Genomic DNA, 16,625 nt, shown 5'->3' with positions numbered 1-16,625 from the left:
CCAGTGGAGAGCCTTAGTCTCAGCTGAACACTTTAGTGGGAGCCTTCCTTCCAATCTTTGGGAGGTTTCTGCCCTTTTTCGGGTCCCTCACTACCTCCTCCAGTGCTGAAGTGCCATCCCTTGCTGCTACGGCACTTCCAGGGTTCTCTGCCGTTGCACCGACAGGCTCCTTCTTGATTAATAAGCCACTACCCAGGAATCTGAGTCAAGAGTAGGGTGGATATGGAGGGAATGCAGAACTCCCACCCTGCCGGAACTCTACCCCAAAAAGGAGAAACTCCTGAAGACACTAAAACAGAACAAAGAATAGAATAGCAGCAGCAAATACTGAAGTAGTCCATGTGACTGAGGTGCTATATTGTTGGCAAAGCCTGAATATGACTAGTAGGATTCGATATAGGAATATTCTCCTGCTGATCTAAGACTAGATCCCACTCATATACTTTTTACTTTCTAAAGTATTCAGTTTGTCTTGAGATTTAATGGCTTGTAAATTTTTAGGTATATGTGTTTTTTTGGATGGACAGTTATTGGTTAGATGATTAGCTTTGGAAACGAGTCATTGCTTTCTTTTCCCCCAATTGAAACAATGAAAGAAGCAGTGTGCAGGCAAAACCCATCTGCCTGGAGCGAAATGTACTTTTCCTGGTCTCTTATCACTTTCCTTGTTATGTGATTTGAATGTAATTTTGATACTGTTTGCCCAAACCTCATGTTCTCATGTTTTCACAGCCTCAGAGCCAAATCTGAAGGTGCGTTCCAGGTTAAAACAGAAAGTGACAGAGAGGAGGAGTAGTCCATTATTACGCAGAAAAGATGGCACCATTATCAGCACCTTCAAGAAGAGAACGCTTGAGAGAACAGGTAGTTGGGAAGAACATAAAACTGTTCATAAAAACTGACATTGCTCTGCACTGGTATCTTTAATGCATCCAAGATCTTGGCTGTATCTCAGATTAGCACAAAGATTGAAATAATTCGAACAACCAATTTATTCAGAGATACAGCACTGAAACAGTCCCTTCAGCCCACTGAGTCTGTGCCAACCAACAACCACCCATTTATACTAATCCTACATTAACCCCATATTCCCTACCACATCCCCACCATTCTCCTACCACCTACCTACACTAGGGGCAATTTACAATGGCCAATTTACCTATCAACCTGCAAGTCTTTGGCTGTGGGAAGAAACCGGCGCACCAGGCGGAAACCCACACGGTCACAGGGAGAACTTGCAAACTCTGCACAGGCTGTACCCAGAACTGAACCCGGGTTGCTGGAGCTGTAAGGCTGCGGTGCTAACCACTGCGCCACTGTCCTGCCCTGTTCCTGTCATAGAGTCAATGGTTTTGCTAGCTATAGGAATGAATTGGACACAGGTAATGGAACAATGTAAGTTCAGATGCTAAATAAGAACATATGTGTTAGCAACAGAAAAAGGCTCTTTTTAAAAAAATGGCTTTCACTTTTTGATTGATCTTATCCGTGCAAATCTCATATTCCACCATATCTCTCAAACCATCCTCTCTCCAGAAGTATATCTAATTATTTTACATCTATTTATATTATCATCTGAAATGGCCATCTTTGGTAACTTAATTCACAAGTCCATTATCCTTGATGTAAAATACTTCTGCCTCACTTCCCTTTTTATTTCCGACAACTAATATTAACTAACTTTTCCTACGATTTGAGCTCTTGCCTACTGTGAACAGGTTTGCATGTATCAATTTTGTTCATCTCTTTCAAGATGTTTAAAATTTCAATTAGGATATTTCAAACTTAATTTTCTTCCAGACATTTCAAGTTCAAATTCCTGCACCTTTCCTCATACCATAAGTCATAACTAGTATGGATTAAAATTTCTTGCAGAGCATATTCCAGATCTTGACTAAGCTGTCAAAGGAAGGTGTAATGCAGAGACCTCCTATGTATGATAGGAGGGATAACCAGTCAATCAACCTCCATTATACCACGTGGAGTAGGACACCTCTCAGTCAGAGAATGACACCGGTTACAGGAAACTAAAAAGGTTTTGCTGAGGTTTAGTTGCACCGTAAGAATATAAGAAATAGCAGCAGCAGTAGGCTCAGTGGCTCATCGAGCCTCTTCAGTAAGATCGTAGCTGAACTTTTATATCAACTCCTCTTATCCGCCCTATCCCTATATTTCTTGATTCCCTCAGTGCCCAAAAATCTAGTGATCTCAGTCTTGAATGTACATTTTGACTGAGCATCCACTGCCCTCTTGGCTGGTGGATGGTGGGTGGTAATGGGACAAGTAAAGAAACAAAAGATGGGTCTGAAGAAGCTATACATGGCAACAGTAGAACCATTACCAGCACCTGCTTTCTGAAAAATGGGAGCAGTGATTATTATCTGAAATTAGATTAGATTAGAGATACAGCACTGAAACAGGCCCTTCGGCCCACCGAGTCTGTGCCGACCATCAACCACCCATTTATACCAATCCTACACTAATCCCATATTCCTACCAAACATCCCCACCTGTCCCTATATTTCCCTACCACCTACCTATACTAGTGACAATTTATAATGGCCAATTTACCTATCAACCTGCAAGTCTTTTGGCTTGTGGGAGGAAACCGGAGCACCCGGAGAAAACCCACACAGACACAGGGAGAACTTGCAAACTCCACACAGGCAGTACCCAGAATCGAACCCGGGTCCCTGGAGCTGTGAGGCTGCAGTGCTAACCACTGCGCCACTGTGCTGCCCATTGGTGACCTCAGTGTTGATTCTGGAAAGTTGTAAAGTGCCCATTCAAAAGATGAGGTGCTGTCCCTCAAGCTTTTGTTGAACTTCATTGGAACAGTGTTTGAGGCTGGGGACAGGAAGGTCAGAATGGATGTGGGGTGTAAAATTATAACGGCAAGTGACTGGAAGCTCATGGCCACATTTGCGGACTGAACAGAGGTTTTTTTTTATTCGTTTGTGGGATGTGAGCGTCGCTGGCTAGGCCAGCATTTATTGCCCATCCCTAATTGCCCTTGAACTCAGTGACTTGCTAGTCCATTTCAAAGGGCATTTAAGAATCAACCACATTGCTGTGGATCTGGAGTCACATGTAGGCCAGACCAGGTAAGGACTGCAGATTTCCTTCCCTAAAGGACATTAGTGAACCAGATGGGTCTTTACAACAATCAACAATGGTTTCATGGTCACCATTAGACTAGCTTTTTTTTGAATTCCAGATTTTAATAATTGAATTCAAATTTCACCTTCTGCCGTGGTGGGATTTGAACCCATGGGTCCCCAGAGCTCTAGCTGGGCCTCTGGATTATTAGTCCAGTGACATTAAGTAACTCTTCAGCAAAAGGATCACCCAATCTGTGTTTCTTCAATGTAGAGAACTCTGCTTCACAAGCAGCGAATACAATATACGAAATTGAAAGGAGTACAAGTAAATTACTGTTTCACCTAGAAGGAGTGTTTGGGGCCCTGGACAGTGAGGAGGGAGGAGGTGACAGGGTATGTTTGCATCTCCTGCACTTGCATGGGAAGGTGCTGTGGGAAGGAGAGCGGGTGTTGGGGGTGATTGAAGAGGAGACCAGTGTGTGATGGAGGAATTTTGGAGAGGAAAGCGAGGTAGGGGATGGGGTAGTGGTTTGCAAGGATGGAGGGATCACTGTTTGGTGTTTTGAGGAGAGGGGTGATGACAGTAGGTTTGGAAGAGAGACCGACAGTACCTGAAGAGAGAGAACTGTTGATAACATCAACGAACATGGGAGCCAGGAAGGGAAGTTAGGCAGTGAGCCATTTAGTGGGAATATAGGCAAGAAATTAATCTAATGGTCAAGATGAGTTCAGAGAGGACAAGTGGGGAGATAGGAGAGAAACTAGACAATGATGCAAGTTCAGGGCTAGGGCAGTGGGGCGCCTTAGAGGAAGTTTGGCCCGGTGGTCTAGAGAAAGGGAACGGCAAAGGAATGGTCTCAGTCTCAGTGACAAAGAAGTGTCATAAAATGTTATTTTTTATTTTTCAATTTCACATTCCAGTCAAGCACATTTGTTAAACATATGTGACTCAGTAGTAGCATCCTCACCTCTCAGTCAAAACGTCCTGGGTTCACGTCGCACTTCAGGGACCTGAGCATATAATCTAGGCTGAAACTCCAGACTCCACCCTCCCAGGTGGATGTCAAAGATCCCATGACATTATTTTGACAAAGAGTAAGGGAGTTCTTCCTGGTGTCCTTGCCTATTTTATCCCTCAACCAACATTATTAAACCTATTATTTAGTCATTCCTGAATTCGTGAAAGGTGTTATATAAATGCAAGTCTGTCTTTCTACATTTGCTTCAAAAATATTGGAGGGAGAATAGGTAAAGGAAAAATGTTCCTAAATCAGGAAAAAACTTTTTTCTATTCTATTCTATTCTTAAAAGAATATCTAGGAGCTAGAATATCCAGGGCCTGGAGTTCATAGATTTGGGGTAGGGCAAAAAAGGGGACCTTTGCAGGGGATTGGTGCTAGGAATTTGTGATGGAGCCAGGATCAGTCAAGTTTCCATCCTATTTACACAGTGGCCCATAATCAGATCAGGTCTGGCCCCTTCAGTTCCACAGACGAGCTTGGTGAATGTATGGGAGTGATCTAGAGCTACTGCAGGAATTCCAGCCTCCACATCATGATTAGCCCTAGTGGAAGCCAGGCCTGCCGAGAATTGCGGTGGGTTCCTTAATGGGCCTTAAAAAGGTTCAAACATCAGAGGGAAGTAAGTAATATTGATTATCTGATAGTGTTAAAATTTTGATTGCTTTTAGGGAGAATTAAAAAAAAAGTATCTCTTTGGTCCATTATAGGTCTCAAGTTTCCTGAATCAGAGCCTCATCCTGTACACTGATTTTCTTCTGGTCCTCAGGGCAGGAGCCTATGTAGTGGTGATGCAGCAGGGCCCGTGGAATTATGTCCCTTTTATCTTTGGGTTTATTGATATTTATCAGTGAGCCTTCTATCCCAAAACAAAGAAAATGATGTATTTCACAGTCAGGACCATATTTCAGTCTATTCTTAATTTTTTAAAGATTAACAAATCAAAATGGTGGATGTGTAGGACTTTGCTAAAGAAGTTTCCATGTAATCCACAAATTCAATAGTTGGACATTTTTCTCTTATTCCCATCATGACTCACCTGCAATAACTTCTCAAGCAGCCAAGTTGCCACTTAACTGGCATGAAAAGAAAATTCATCCATTTTAAAGTACTCAAAGCTTGATTAAAGTGGCAGAGCAAAAATGTTGAAAAATCATTTTAGTTATCAGAATTTGGAAGTTGATACTTTTTAGTCTGTAGCATAAAGGACAGGCATCCACAAACTCCAATAGTATGTGACAGGTAAGATATTAAGTAAGGCAGCCAAAATCTGAATTCAGTTTTAAGAGTAGGGAAGATCCGGTGCTGTTACTAAAGGTTGTGGAAAGATCAGTTGGAACAATGTCGAAGACGAGAGACAGAAAGGTCAGCTGTTTCCCTAATTTTCTTGCCTGGTTCATTCATCCACCATTCATTACATGCTCCTCTATTTTGGACCTTAAATTTGTATTTTCCTTACCCTTTCATTGCCTATTCAGCTTGTCTACATCCTTTCTTTTTAAAACATTTTTCATTGCTGATCAAAATGATCTTTGTATATCGTTCAGTGATCTTTCTCATTTTCTTTTTTAAAAAATCTGTTAAGCCAAGTAACTGCCACATTATTACAGAATTGTAATAAACATATGTTGTTCTTCCCCTCCACCCTAGTTCAGTGCAGGCTCAGAGAATTTAGGTGCTGGTTGGCAAGAAACAAGTGCAGAAACTTCCAAATGTCCATAGGGATATTGCTGAAGATTACTATCTTTATGTGTAATTAAGATCTACAAGGGTTCAGATACTTGTGACTTTTTTTTTCATCAGTGTAGTTCTGATATAATCACCATCTGCACCTGATTTTCTTCTTTATGCCATTAAAGGGTTAAAACTAACTCCAAGTAAATTTAATCATCTGAGTACACAGCACAAGATAAAATGTAAGTGGAAGTACTGCTGTGCAGAAGGATTAGTGCTCAGGCCTCAGTTGAAGTAACGTGGGAATTTTAATATTCCTGGAAAGGTTGGAGACAATCAGTATGGATAAGGGAACTAACCTTTGAGAAGCTGCAAGAGGTTTCTGGAGTATTTTGGGGCTGTTTATGTTGAATCTCCAAGGTGTATGCCTCTTCCACTGCAGGTACAGTAGGAGATCAAGAGGACCCTGCAGAAATTCTGCCTCCAGGTAAGGGGATCCACAATGAGGAAGGCAATTTTGGATTAGCTCTGAGCTAATGAGGGGAGAGTACTGAACTAAATTGTAGTAAGGGGATATTGGGATCTAGTGATCATAAGGTTCTTAATTTTGAGATTGAAATGAGGATAGAAGAGATCATAAAACCTATTAAGAAAATGGATTGCAGGAGAGCAGACTCTGTAGTGATGAAATGCTGAATGTAAGGAATAAAATGAAAATAACTATTTAAAGGGAAGAATGTGGAGGGGAGATTTATGTTCTTTAAGGAAATATTTACATTGCAGAGACAGATTATCCTAGAATCCAGTTGACTGAACAGGAAAGTAACACCAAAATAGATGAAAAGAGAAATCATGGAAGGCATTAAGGAGAAAGAAATGGTGTATAAACTTCTGAAATGTACAGGGAAGGAATAGGGTGGGAAGAATTATAAAATTAAGCAGTGGAATGCCAAGAGGTTGATGAGAGAACACAAAAGGTACAAATATAGTGAAAAATATAAAAGCCAATAGCTTAGTATTCTTTATATCAAGTGCAAGAGAATGCTGAAGAAGGGTTCTAGACTATTTAGTAATAGTAGAAGGTAAGGTCTGAGATAGGAAAAAGGCAAAATGACCAAACTATTATTTTTTGCTTGTTTTTACCACTGAAAAAGAGATGCCTGAGTTTAGAGAGGGGTTTAAGGAAGAGAGGAAGCCTCAAACTCGTTTTATCACAAAGAACACCATAGAAGAAAATTTGAGGAAGAGTGGAGGTAAATATAGTTATTAAACATGTAGGCCAGACCAGGTAAGGATGACGGAGTCCCTTCTCTAATGGACACTGGCAAACCAGTTGGGGTTTTACAACAATTTGCCAACTTCATGGGCCCTGCTGTGTCACCACTTGTGATTCCAGAAGCCCTGCATCTGCGCCCAGCCAAGCTGTGCCTGTCCTCCATCCTCTGAGGGGGACCACCCACAGTTGCCTCTGCCTCTCTCACTTCCTCTTGCTCACTAGTGCCGTGCTCTTCACCCAGTGCCACCCTTTCTGTACTAATGCTAGGATCCACTGATGTGAGTGTGGCTGCGCTGGTGATGGGTGTGCATGAATGATGTGATGGTGCTGGCTTTGCTGGTTTGGTTTTTGAGAGGCCCCGGAAACGCTGCTGCCCTGACATCCTCCCCCTCCACGACTGGCCCTGGCTATGGGAGACAGAAGCAGGAGATCATGAGAACTCGTCTCTGACAGCTGCTTCCCAATGTAGCTCAGGCTTTGGCTTGCTGTTTTGGTGGGTGGAGTTGCGGACAGTGATAAGGATTGTCAGAGGATACAGCAGGATATAGATCGGTTGGAGACTTGGGCGGAGAAATGGCAGATGGGGTTTAATCTGGACAAATGTGAGGTAATGCATTTTGGAAGGTCTAATGCAGGTGGGAAGTATACAGTAAATGGCAGAACCCTTAGGAGTATTGACAGGCAGAGCGATCTGGGCGTACAGGTCCACAGGTCACTGAAAGTGGCAACGCAGGTGGATAAGGTAATCAAGAAGGCATACGGCATGCTTGCCTTCATCGGTCGGGGCATAGAGTATAAAAATTGGCAAGTCATGCTGCAGATGTACAGAACTTCAGTTAGGCCACACTTAGAATATTGTGTGTAATTCTGGTCGCCACACTACCAGAAGGACGTGGAGGCTTTGGAGTGGGTACAGAAGAGGTTTCCAAGGATGTTGCCTGGTCTGGAGGGCATTAGCTATGAGGAGAGGTTGGATAGACTCGGATTGTTTTCACTGGAACGACGGAGGTGGAGGGGCGACATGATAGAGGTTTACAAAGTTATGAGCGGCATGGACAGAGTGGATAGTCAGAAGCTTTTTCCCAGGGTGCAAGAGTCAGTTACTAGGGGACATAGGTTTAAGGTGAGAGGGGCAAAGTTTAGAGGGGATGTGCGAGGCAAGTTCTTTACACAGAGGGTGGTGAGTGCCTGGAACTTGTTGCCGGGGGAGGTGGTGGAAGCAGGTACCATAGAGACGTTTAAGAGGCAAATTGACAAATACATGAATAGGATGGGAATAGAGGGATACGGACCCCGGAAGTGCAGAAGGTTTTAGTTTAGGCAGGCGTCAAGATCGGCGCAGGCTTGGAGGGCCGAATGGCCTGTTCCTGTGCTGTACTGTTCTTTGTTCTTTGTTGGATGGGTGGGAGTGCATTCCATTCCTCTTCATCTACAAAATTGAATATCTTTTCACCCTCTCCTCCAGTTATTCTCATCTCTCCATCACCAACCTCATCATGCAGTGCCACCCTTGCGATGTCCATTGTTGCCTCCTCCAGCAGGGGCACTCTTCCTCCTGTGCATGCCCGCTCCTTTACATTCTGCACTCTCTTCTCCTGCAAGGATAATGAGAGAGAGATAAGGCAATGCTGGCCTCTCTCACCAATGCCATTGGCTTATTTAAATAAAAAGCTTCCTGTATCAGTGCTGCCAGGTCCTCAACAGTGCTCGGGCTCTGAAACTTGCTGATGGGTCAGTAATTACCCCGGGGACAACACTCTGCCCTGTCAGGAGCACCATGCATTCTCAGGCTGCTCAGCAGGTGTGTTTGCTGGTGGCTGCACACGTGGAGGCCTGTCATCTGGGTGTCGAGTTGCATTCACCTTGCCAGAGCGAAGATGGTCATTAAAACTTTTTGTGGCACTCCACCCAGGTCCTCTGAACAACACTGCGACTACTGACATGGTCTGCCACATCCAGCCAGGTCCGCCTAGTTTGGCTGGGTGGTCTTGTCCTGCCACCGTCTGGGAACAACATCCCTCGCCTCTCGCATACTGCCTCCAGCATAACCTCAAGGGCTACATTGGTAAACTGTGGGGCAGCCCTGCCATAGTTCCCAGGCCTTTGCCTCTCCACCTGCTGATTTCGACCTTCCATATATATGCAGGACAGCTGCCATTAAGATGGCTGCCATTATGTCTTTAAATTGGACCTGCACTTTAAGAGTCCATCCTGCACCCGCTGCCACTAATTGGCCGGCAAACCCGCCTTGCGGCCAATTAGCTGCCGACCTCAGGGTGAATTGCGCGCTGTGACTACTTCCCTTCTGTTGCAGGCTTGGGACGTCGGGGTCCCGACCCCAACTAAAAATCCTGCCCCAGCTTTTTATTCCCAGATTTTTTTAAAAACAGAATTCAAATTCTCAGACTGCATTGGTGCAAGTTGAATTGCTGTTATTAGGTATGTTAGACCTGGGTTCTAGGGGCTGAATTTTCCAGTGGGCTTGGGACCCCAACATCAGGACCATATACGGGACCTAACCCTGATGGTGTTTGAGTCCCACCTCCCCATGCAGTCTTCATGGAGGCAGTCAATTAACAAGCCCTGTCTGGGAGTCCTGTCCAATTAAGGACAGTGTGTGGGCTTCACAGGTGGGAGTGCCAATGGGAGCACCTGAGGCTCTGTGTGGCCGGCTGCCCCACCAGGAGAGATGGGTGCTCCTGCTATAGTTGGGAAACTGCAAGGGCACCTCGAGATAGAAGCACCCTCTGCAGATTTCTAAGTTTTCTGAAAATGTGAGGCCACAGGTGCCAGGCCATCCTTATGGAGGAGTCTACAGGATGGTCTGCAGCCACAACTGTGGCCTAATCATCCCCTTGACTCCAGAATCAGGGGAGATTTTAAAAGTGGCCCGCCACCGGGAGGCCCCCCTCTATAGAGCTGGCAGGCTCTGCACATAGTGGGTGAAGGGGGCGGGCTGCTGCGACTGGGGGAAGATCCTGTCTCCATCGGAAATTGGTCCCTAATTAGGCCTGTAAGTAGCGTAAATGGCTGTCCGCCTTGTTAGAGCGGGCTGCTGACTTTCCTCCCGGCTTGCCCCGGCAAGTTCGCCCAGAGATGGAAGTACATTGGGGAGCACTCCCAACACAGCTCCACTATTTTGCCAGCATCCCCACCTCCAAGCCCATCTCTATGGGACCAGGAAAATTCAGCCCTAGATTACTAATCCAGGAACATAGCCACTACACCACCATATCTAGTTACCCTGAAGCCCGAAGTTAGTTGAGGTTGAAGCAAAATTCCAAAGAATCAGTCCAACAATTCAATCTACATTATCTAATCCCAAGTGATTGCACTACATAAGTGATATTTTGGCGGTCCCACAACCTAGGAATTATGTTCCACAAAGTACTTGTTTGTTTATTTCTACACTTTTCATTATAATTACCAACCCAATTTTTCAACAAAGATTCATTCAACTCTTTAAGGAATTAATTGCCTGCAGTAGACATAGTCCTTTGACACTCATTGGAATGTTTTTACAGCATCATGTTAGTTGGAATCCGTACACATACTGTTACGACCAGGTGAGAAAGAGGTCTAGGGTTCCCTTTCAGCCTTCACCTGGTCTTACTGTAACAGGGTTTAATTTTAAACACACTGTGTTTTTAGCTCCCCCTTGGTGAATCCTTGTTCACCGCTTTCCAAATATAAGGCAAAGAAACCAGCAGAAACAGGCTTTCTTAGGTTTAAAGAAGAAAAGTTGAAATTTATTAAACTTGAACTCTAATTTGATTGACGCCTATGGATACATGACGTGCCCACGCAAGCATGCATACACGATACACACATGCAAATAGAGACAGAAAAGAGCAGAAGAAATAAAGTGGAAAAGTTTGAGACAATATCTGAAGAGTTTTTGTTATGGTTCTTCGAGCTCACTGTAGAGTCCTTGATTGTCGGTAGATCTTGCTTTTCTTTGTGGTCCAGTATTCTTCTTAAACCTTGTTCTCTGTAGGAGACTGTTCTCTCTTGGGGCTCACGTGTCTTCAGTGAATTCAGAGGCTTGTGAGAAAGTGATGGGAGCAGAGAGGAGAGATCTTTTCAGTCCAGGAGCAAACATTCTTTCTGCCCAATTGTTTGTACAAATTCAAAAAACTCACGTTGCCCAGCAGGATTAGTCATGTGACTAGCTGGTTTGACCATGTCCGTTTATGTCCTCAGCCATCTTAGCAATCAGCCTGGAATGCGAGCTCCCCCACCTTCAATGTCTGGTGATCAAAAGACCATTGTGGGTTGAATGTGTCAGGGAATGGTTCTTTGACCTTTCCAAGCACTGTCAGTTAATAAACAAATGTATTTCCAGCCAAGGGTCCATTGTGGGTTGAATGTGTCAGGGAATGGCTGCTTTGTCCTTCCAAACACTGTCTGTTAATATGCAAATGTTTTTTCAAGCCAAGCTCTGTCATTTTTTTTAAAGCCAGTCCTCTTCACTTCAATAATAGTTTGAAATTTAGTGTCCATGTGGCAAAATTAATATGCCTCATGCTTGGCAGGTGAGAGCCTGCATGACACATACAATTTCCAGTATATTTAAAAGGTTGAATAAAAGATTGTTTTTGATTAGGAGTCTTGCAAATAAACAAACAGCAAGAATAAATACGTACATTTGTATCGTGCTTTTAACAAAGCACAGAAACCCAAGAGACTTCATTGTTGAAGGCTAAACTTGAGCAGGAGCAGAAGGCAGGTTAGGGGAGGTGGCCAGGGTTGCTGTCAAAAAGAGAGCTTTTAAGGATGCTTTTGAAGTTGGGAGAGATGTTGCAAGGTGAAGGCATTAGAGATGAAGTTCTAGCGTGTGGAGGAAAGATGGTTGAAGACTTTTCCACGGATGGAAAACTGAAGGGCGGAATGTGCAATAGGAACATAGGAGAAGGAGTAGACCATTCAGCCATTCGAGCCTGCTCCACCATTCAATTAGGTCATGGCCATACATCAACCTCAATGCCACTTTCCTGCGCTATCCCCATATCCCTTGCTACCAGTCGTTCTAAGTGGCAACAACTTGGCCTTCAAGCCGCATCATGCTTTGAGTCCAAAGGCTTTAATAATGAGGCAGAGCGGTGGCAGAGAAGGAAAGAAAAGGAACCAAACCCTGCACTCCAGATCCCACTACCTCGTGAGATGTCCTGCCCCATGTCGGCAAAGGTTTGCGGGTTGAGAATTGGCCTGTTCTGTCACCTGAAGACCTGAAGGCAGAGACCCGCGACCTTGAGTAGACGTCATCCTCGAATCGAGGGACAGCCGACGACTATCAGTATCCAGATAGCCATCAATTTCTGGATTGAACATGCTCAATGATTGAGCTTCCACAGCCCTCTGAAGTAGGGAATTCCAATGATACACCACCCGCTGAGTGAAGAAATTCCTCCTCATCTCAGTCTTAAATGGCCTATCCCTTATTCTGAGACTATGGGCTGCATTTTTAAATGAGCCACCCGCTTGGGATTGTGGCAGCTCTGCGGAGTAAATCTCGCGAATTAGCCCCGCCATTTTTTAAGCTCACCGCCAAGATTGGTGGCAAGTTTAAAAAATGGCATGGCGAATGCACGAGATTTACTCCGCGGAGCCACCACAATATTAAGCGGGTGGCTCATTTAAATAGCAGGGGTGACCTGCCCCCCCCTCAATCTCGTGGTGGGGGAGGGCTGATCACCCCCAGCAATGGCGTCAGCTACCTGTGCGCAGGTGCTGGCGCTCTTTTTAAAGGGCAGCTAGCCCTGCCACCCAATTTAAATTTTTAAAGCCCTAGTCTCCAAAATAAAATGCATACATTTCTAACGCCTTTCCCACCCCCCCTCCATAACAATTACAATAGCTATTTGCCTTTCTCCCCCCAAAAACCACTTACCTTTCACATCAGACCTTCCCCCTCCCCTGGAAACTGCACAAGGTTTAAGGTTCAACCCTTCCCATCATCCCCTACACTCGTTGTGTATATTTGGCACCAACACCCCCCCCAAACTGACAATATTACCTCCTCCCCCCTCCCCACCAGCGCCGCGTTTCCCCAAACAGGGATCCGAAGGCGTGGGAGTGCCTGTCGCCGTGCCGAAGATCTTGGCGGGCCCTCAAGATCGCAGGTAAGTTTATTTAAATTTATTAATTTTATTCATCTGAATATTTAGATTGTGGTCCTGTCGCCCAGTGGCGAAGGGGCTGTCACGGAGCCTCGCCGCCGCTGGGAGGATCGGACTGGGCTCTCACAGTGTCGAGGGCCGTGGCAGGCCTCATCCAGAGCCATCTTCAGGCACCCCCTGCCATGGAATTTGCGCCTGGGGGAGAACAAAATCCAGCCCTAGGTAATTTTTTAGTATCTCCGCTATTTCTGTATTCTCCATTATAAATTCTCCTCTCTCCGCCTGACATTTGTCCTTGCTAATCTTTTCCTTTTCACATACCTAAAGAATCTTTTACAGTCCGTCTTTATGTTTCTCGTTAGCTTGCATTCATATTCTCTTTTCACTTTTATCAGTTTCTTGGCCATCCTTTGCTGGATTCTAAATTGCCCCTCATCCTCAGGCTTATCACTTTTTCTGGCAACCTTATAAGCCTCTTCCTTTGATTTAATGCAATCTTTAACTTCTTTTGTTCGCCACGGTTGATTCATTTTTCATGTTGGATTTTTGTGTCTTAGAGGGATACAGCACTGAAACAGGCCCTTTTGTCCACGGAGTCTCTGCTGACCAACAACCACCCATTTATACTAATCCGACATTCCTTCCATACTCCCTACCACATCCCCACAATTCTTCTACCACCTACCTGCACTAGGGGCAATTTACAGTGGCCAATCTACCTCTCAACCTGCAAGTCTTTGGCTGTGGGAGGAAACCAGAGCACCCGGCGGAAACCCACGCAATCACAAGGGGAACTTGCAAACTCTGCACACCCAGAACTGAACCTGGGTAGCTGGAGCTGTGAGGTTACGGTGCTAACCACTGCGCCACTGTGCTGCCCCAAGGAATGTATATTTGTTGTAGACCATGTAATACTTCTTTAAATATAAGCCATTGCCTGTTTACTGTCAGATCTTTTAGTGTATTTTCCCAATCCACTATAGCTAACATGTCCCTCATACATTCATAGTTTCCTTTGTTCAGATTTAAGACCCTAGTTTCAGAATGAACTATATCACTTTCAAATTTAATGTAAAATTCTATCATATTGTGGTCACTATTTCCCAAAGGGCCCTTTACAGCAAGGTTATTAATTAGCCCTTTCTTATTACACAACACTAAATCTAAAATAACTTGATCCCTAGTTGGTTCTTCAACGTATTGCTGCAGATACCCATCTTGCGCATACTCCAGGAATTCATCCTCCACAGCATCAGTGCTGATTAGGTTTACACAGTCTATATGTAAATTGAAATCATCCGTTATTACTGTATTACCCATGTTACATGCACCTCTAATTTCCTTATTTAAACTGTGTCCAACATTACCACTACCGTTTGGTGGCCTATAAACAACTCCCAACAATGTTTTCTGCCCCTTGCTGTTTCTTAGCTCCATCCAAATTGATTCTGCATCTTGATCCTTTAATCTAAGATCCTCTCTCACAAATGTACTGATCTCATACCTTATTAAGAGCGCTACCCCACCTCCTTTTCTTTTTTGCCTATCCTTCTTAAATGCCAAATATCTTTGAATATTCACTTCCCAGTGTTAGGCATCAATATTTTTTCCTAATGCCTCTCTGAAGCACCTTGGGCCATTTTTTTCTATGTTGCAGCCATTACATTGTTGCAACCAGGTTAGGAAGGGGTCTAGGGCTCCCCTATCGGCCTTTCCCTGGTTTGCCCTTAACAAGGTTTAACTTTTAAAACAGAGTGTTTTTAGCTTCCCCTCAGTGAGTCCTTGCTGAATGCTCTCTAATTGTAAATGCAAAGAAATCAACCAGACAGGTTTTCTCAGATTTAAACTAGAAAGTTGTAAGTTTATTAACCTTAAAACTCTCACTCAGTTAAAACTATTAAGAATACGTGACGCTACCATGCTGGCATGCATATGCGATAAACACACACGCAAATAGATACAGAGGAGAAGAAAGAATTAAAGAGGGGACGGTTTAAAATAGTAGATGGAAATTCAGTTACTGGTTTTGAGTTAGATGTAAAGTCTTTGATTGAAGTTAAGTCTTGCAGTTCTCGTTGGGGTCCAGTGCACACTTTCAAACTAATTTCACTGGAATTCTGTCATGAGGCTTAAGTTACTTCCATGGGTACCTGGAACTTTGTGTGCGAGAGAGGGAGACAGAGAGAGGTGTTCTCTTCTTGAAGTTCAATTGCAGTCTCGTCCAAAAACTGTTTTGTGTGCATAATTCTATTAACTACAGGTTGGACAGCAGGTTAGTCATGTGACTAGCTTTTTCCTGGAGACAGCCTCACCTGCGAGGTTTGTGGAATCCTCACAGCTTCCCAGACACTCTCAGTGTGAGGGTGGAATGCTGGCTGTTACACATCCAATGATTCTCGATGTCTTTTGGTCATCATTATTGACAAAACCCATCTGGCTAATTGAATCCGGGGGTTGGGGGGGGGGGTGGGGTGGGTACTCCCATTGTCTCTCCATGCTACTGTCTTTTGGAATGCATATGTGCAGCCATGTTTTCAGCCACTGTTCTTCGGTCTTTTTAAAGCAAGTTATGTTCAATGTCCAGTAACAGTTCAAAAATAATGTGCCATATGACAAATTTAATATGTTTCATTTTGGCAGGTGTGGTTTCCATCACACCTCCACATCCAGCGGAATGAAATGCGTCATTAGGGGGAGCGTTTCATTATAAAATAGAAAGAATAGAAAGTACAGAAAAACACACATGCATTTCGCTCATTTATTCTCATTCATTCAGAAATCTTAAAAATTGTTACAGTCTGTCTTTCCTTTGTAGCAGTGCTGCTTTAAACTGCTCCTTTTCTTGAGGTGGGTCTGAGATAGTTATGTGTTGCCCATGGAGTTTAACGTTTCTTCACTGTCAGCCAACATACGTTGGAAATGGGCATCCAAATAAATATATGATTTTTGGGGAGGTTAGCAGTTTGCACATTTCCGTGACTGCCTAGGGTGCCTTTGTTCCTGTTGAGGTCTGCAGGGGGAGGGTTAGATTTAATGAGCCCTGGTCTGGAGTTCTGCTGATGAGATTCAGCGATGGGTGGATCCACTCTGATCTCTCTTTCAGTGTTCTGATGAGTCATGCAAGGGCTTTTCACTTTAGGGTATAGTTGGTTCCCTTTTCTCCTGACTGTGGGGGTAGATTCTTTGCTAATCTTCCCTTTGTCCTCTGGGACATTCCTGCTTGCAAGTATTGGTCCAGATTCTACTCCTGGCACTTTGACTAGGTGAGGCATCACCCTCACAGTTTTTCTGCCCTCTTGAGGACTCTCTTTGTCCCTGCAGGTTTATGTAAATGCTGTTAGCAACTCTGGTGGGGTGCTTCTAGTGTCTGCATTTACATAGGAGGATGTGGGGTCTAATTATTCAAACATTTTGGGGTTGGCTGACCAGACAGTAA

The 16,625-nt window shown here is 44.2% G+C and overlaps 1 protein-coding gene across 20 annotated transcripts in view; it reads left to right on the top strand.

The window, feature by feature from the left end:
• LOC137345926 (histone deacetylase 9-like) overlaps positions 1-16,625 on the top strand; it is a 1,063,883-nt gene that overhangs the window by 647,428 nt on the left and 399,830 nt on the right. For all 20 annotated transcript variants that reach the window (XR_010968622.1, XR_010968626.1, XM_068009206.1 and 17 more), the window contains one exon: positions 733-864. Coding sequence is in view for 18 of the 20 variants with exons in the window: in XM_068009206.1 (XP_067865307.1) it covers positions 733-864 (132 nt within the window). In the remaining 2 variants the exon portion in view is untranslated. The remainder of the gene's footprint in view (positions 1-732; positions 865-16,625) is intronic.

Source organism: Heterodontus francisci, chromosome 2, assembly GCF_036365525.1.
Source record: "Heterodontus francisci isolate sHetFra1 chromosome 2, sHetFra1.hap1, whole genome shotgun sequence".
NCBI lineage: Eukaryota > Metazoa > Chordata > Chondrichthyes > Heterodontiformes > Heterodontidae > Heterodontus > Heterodontus francisci.
Note: the sequence above shows the minus strand (reverse complement) of the source record. Positions and strands in the feature narration are given on the sequence as shown.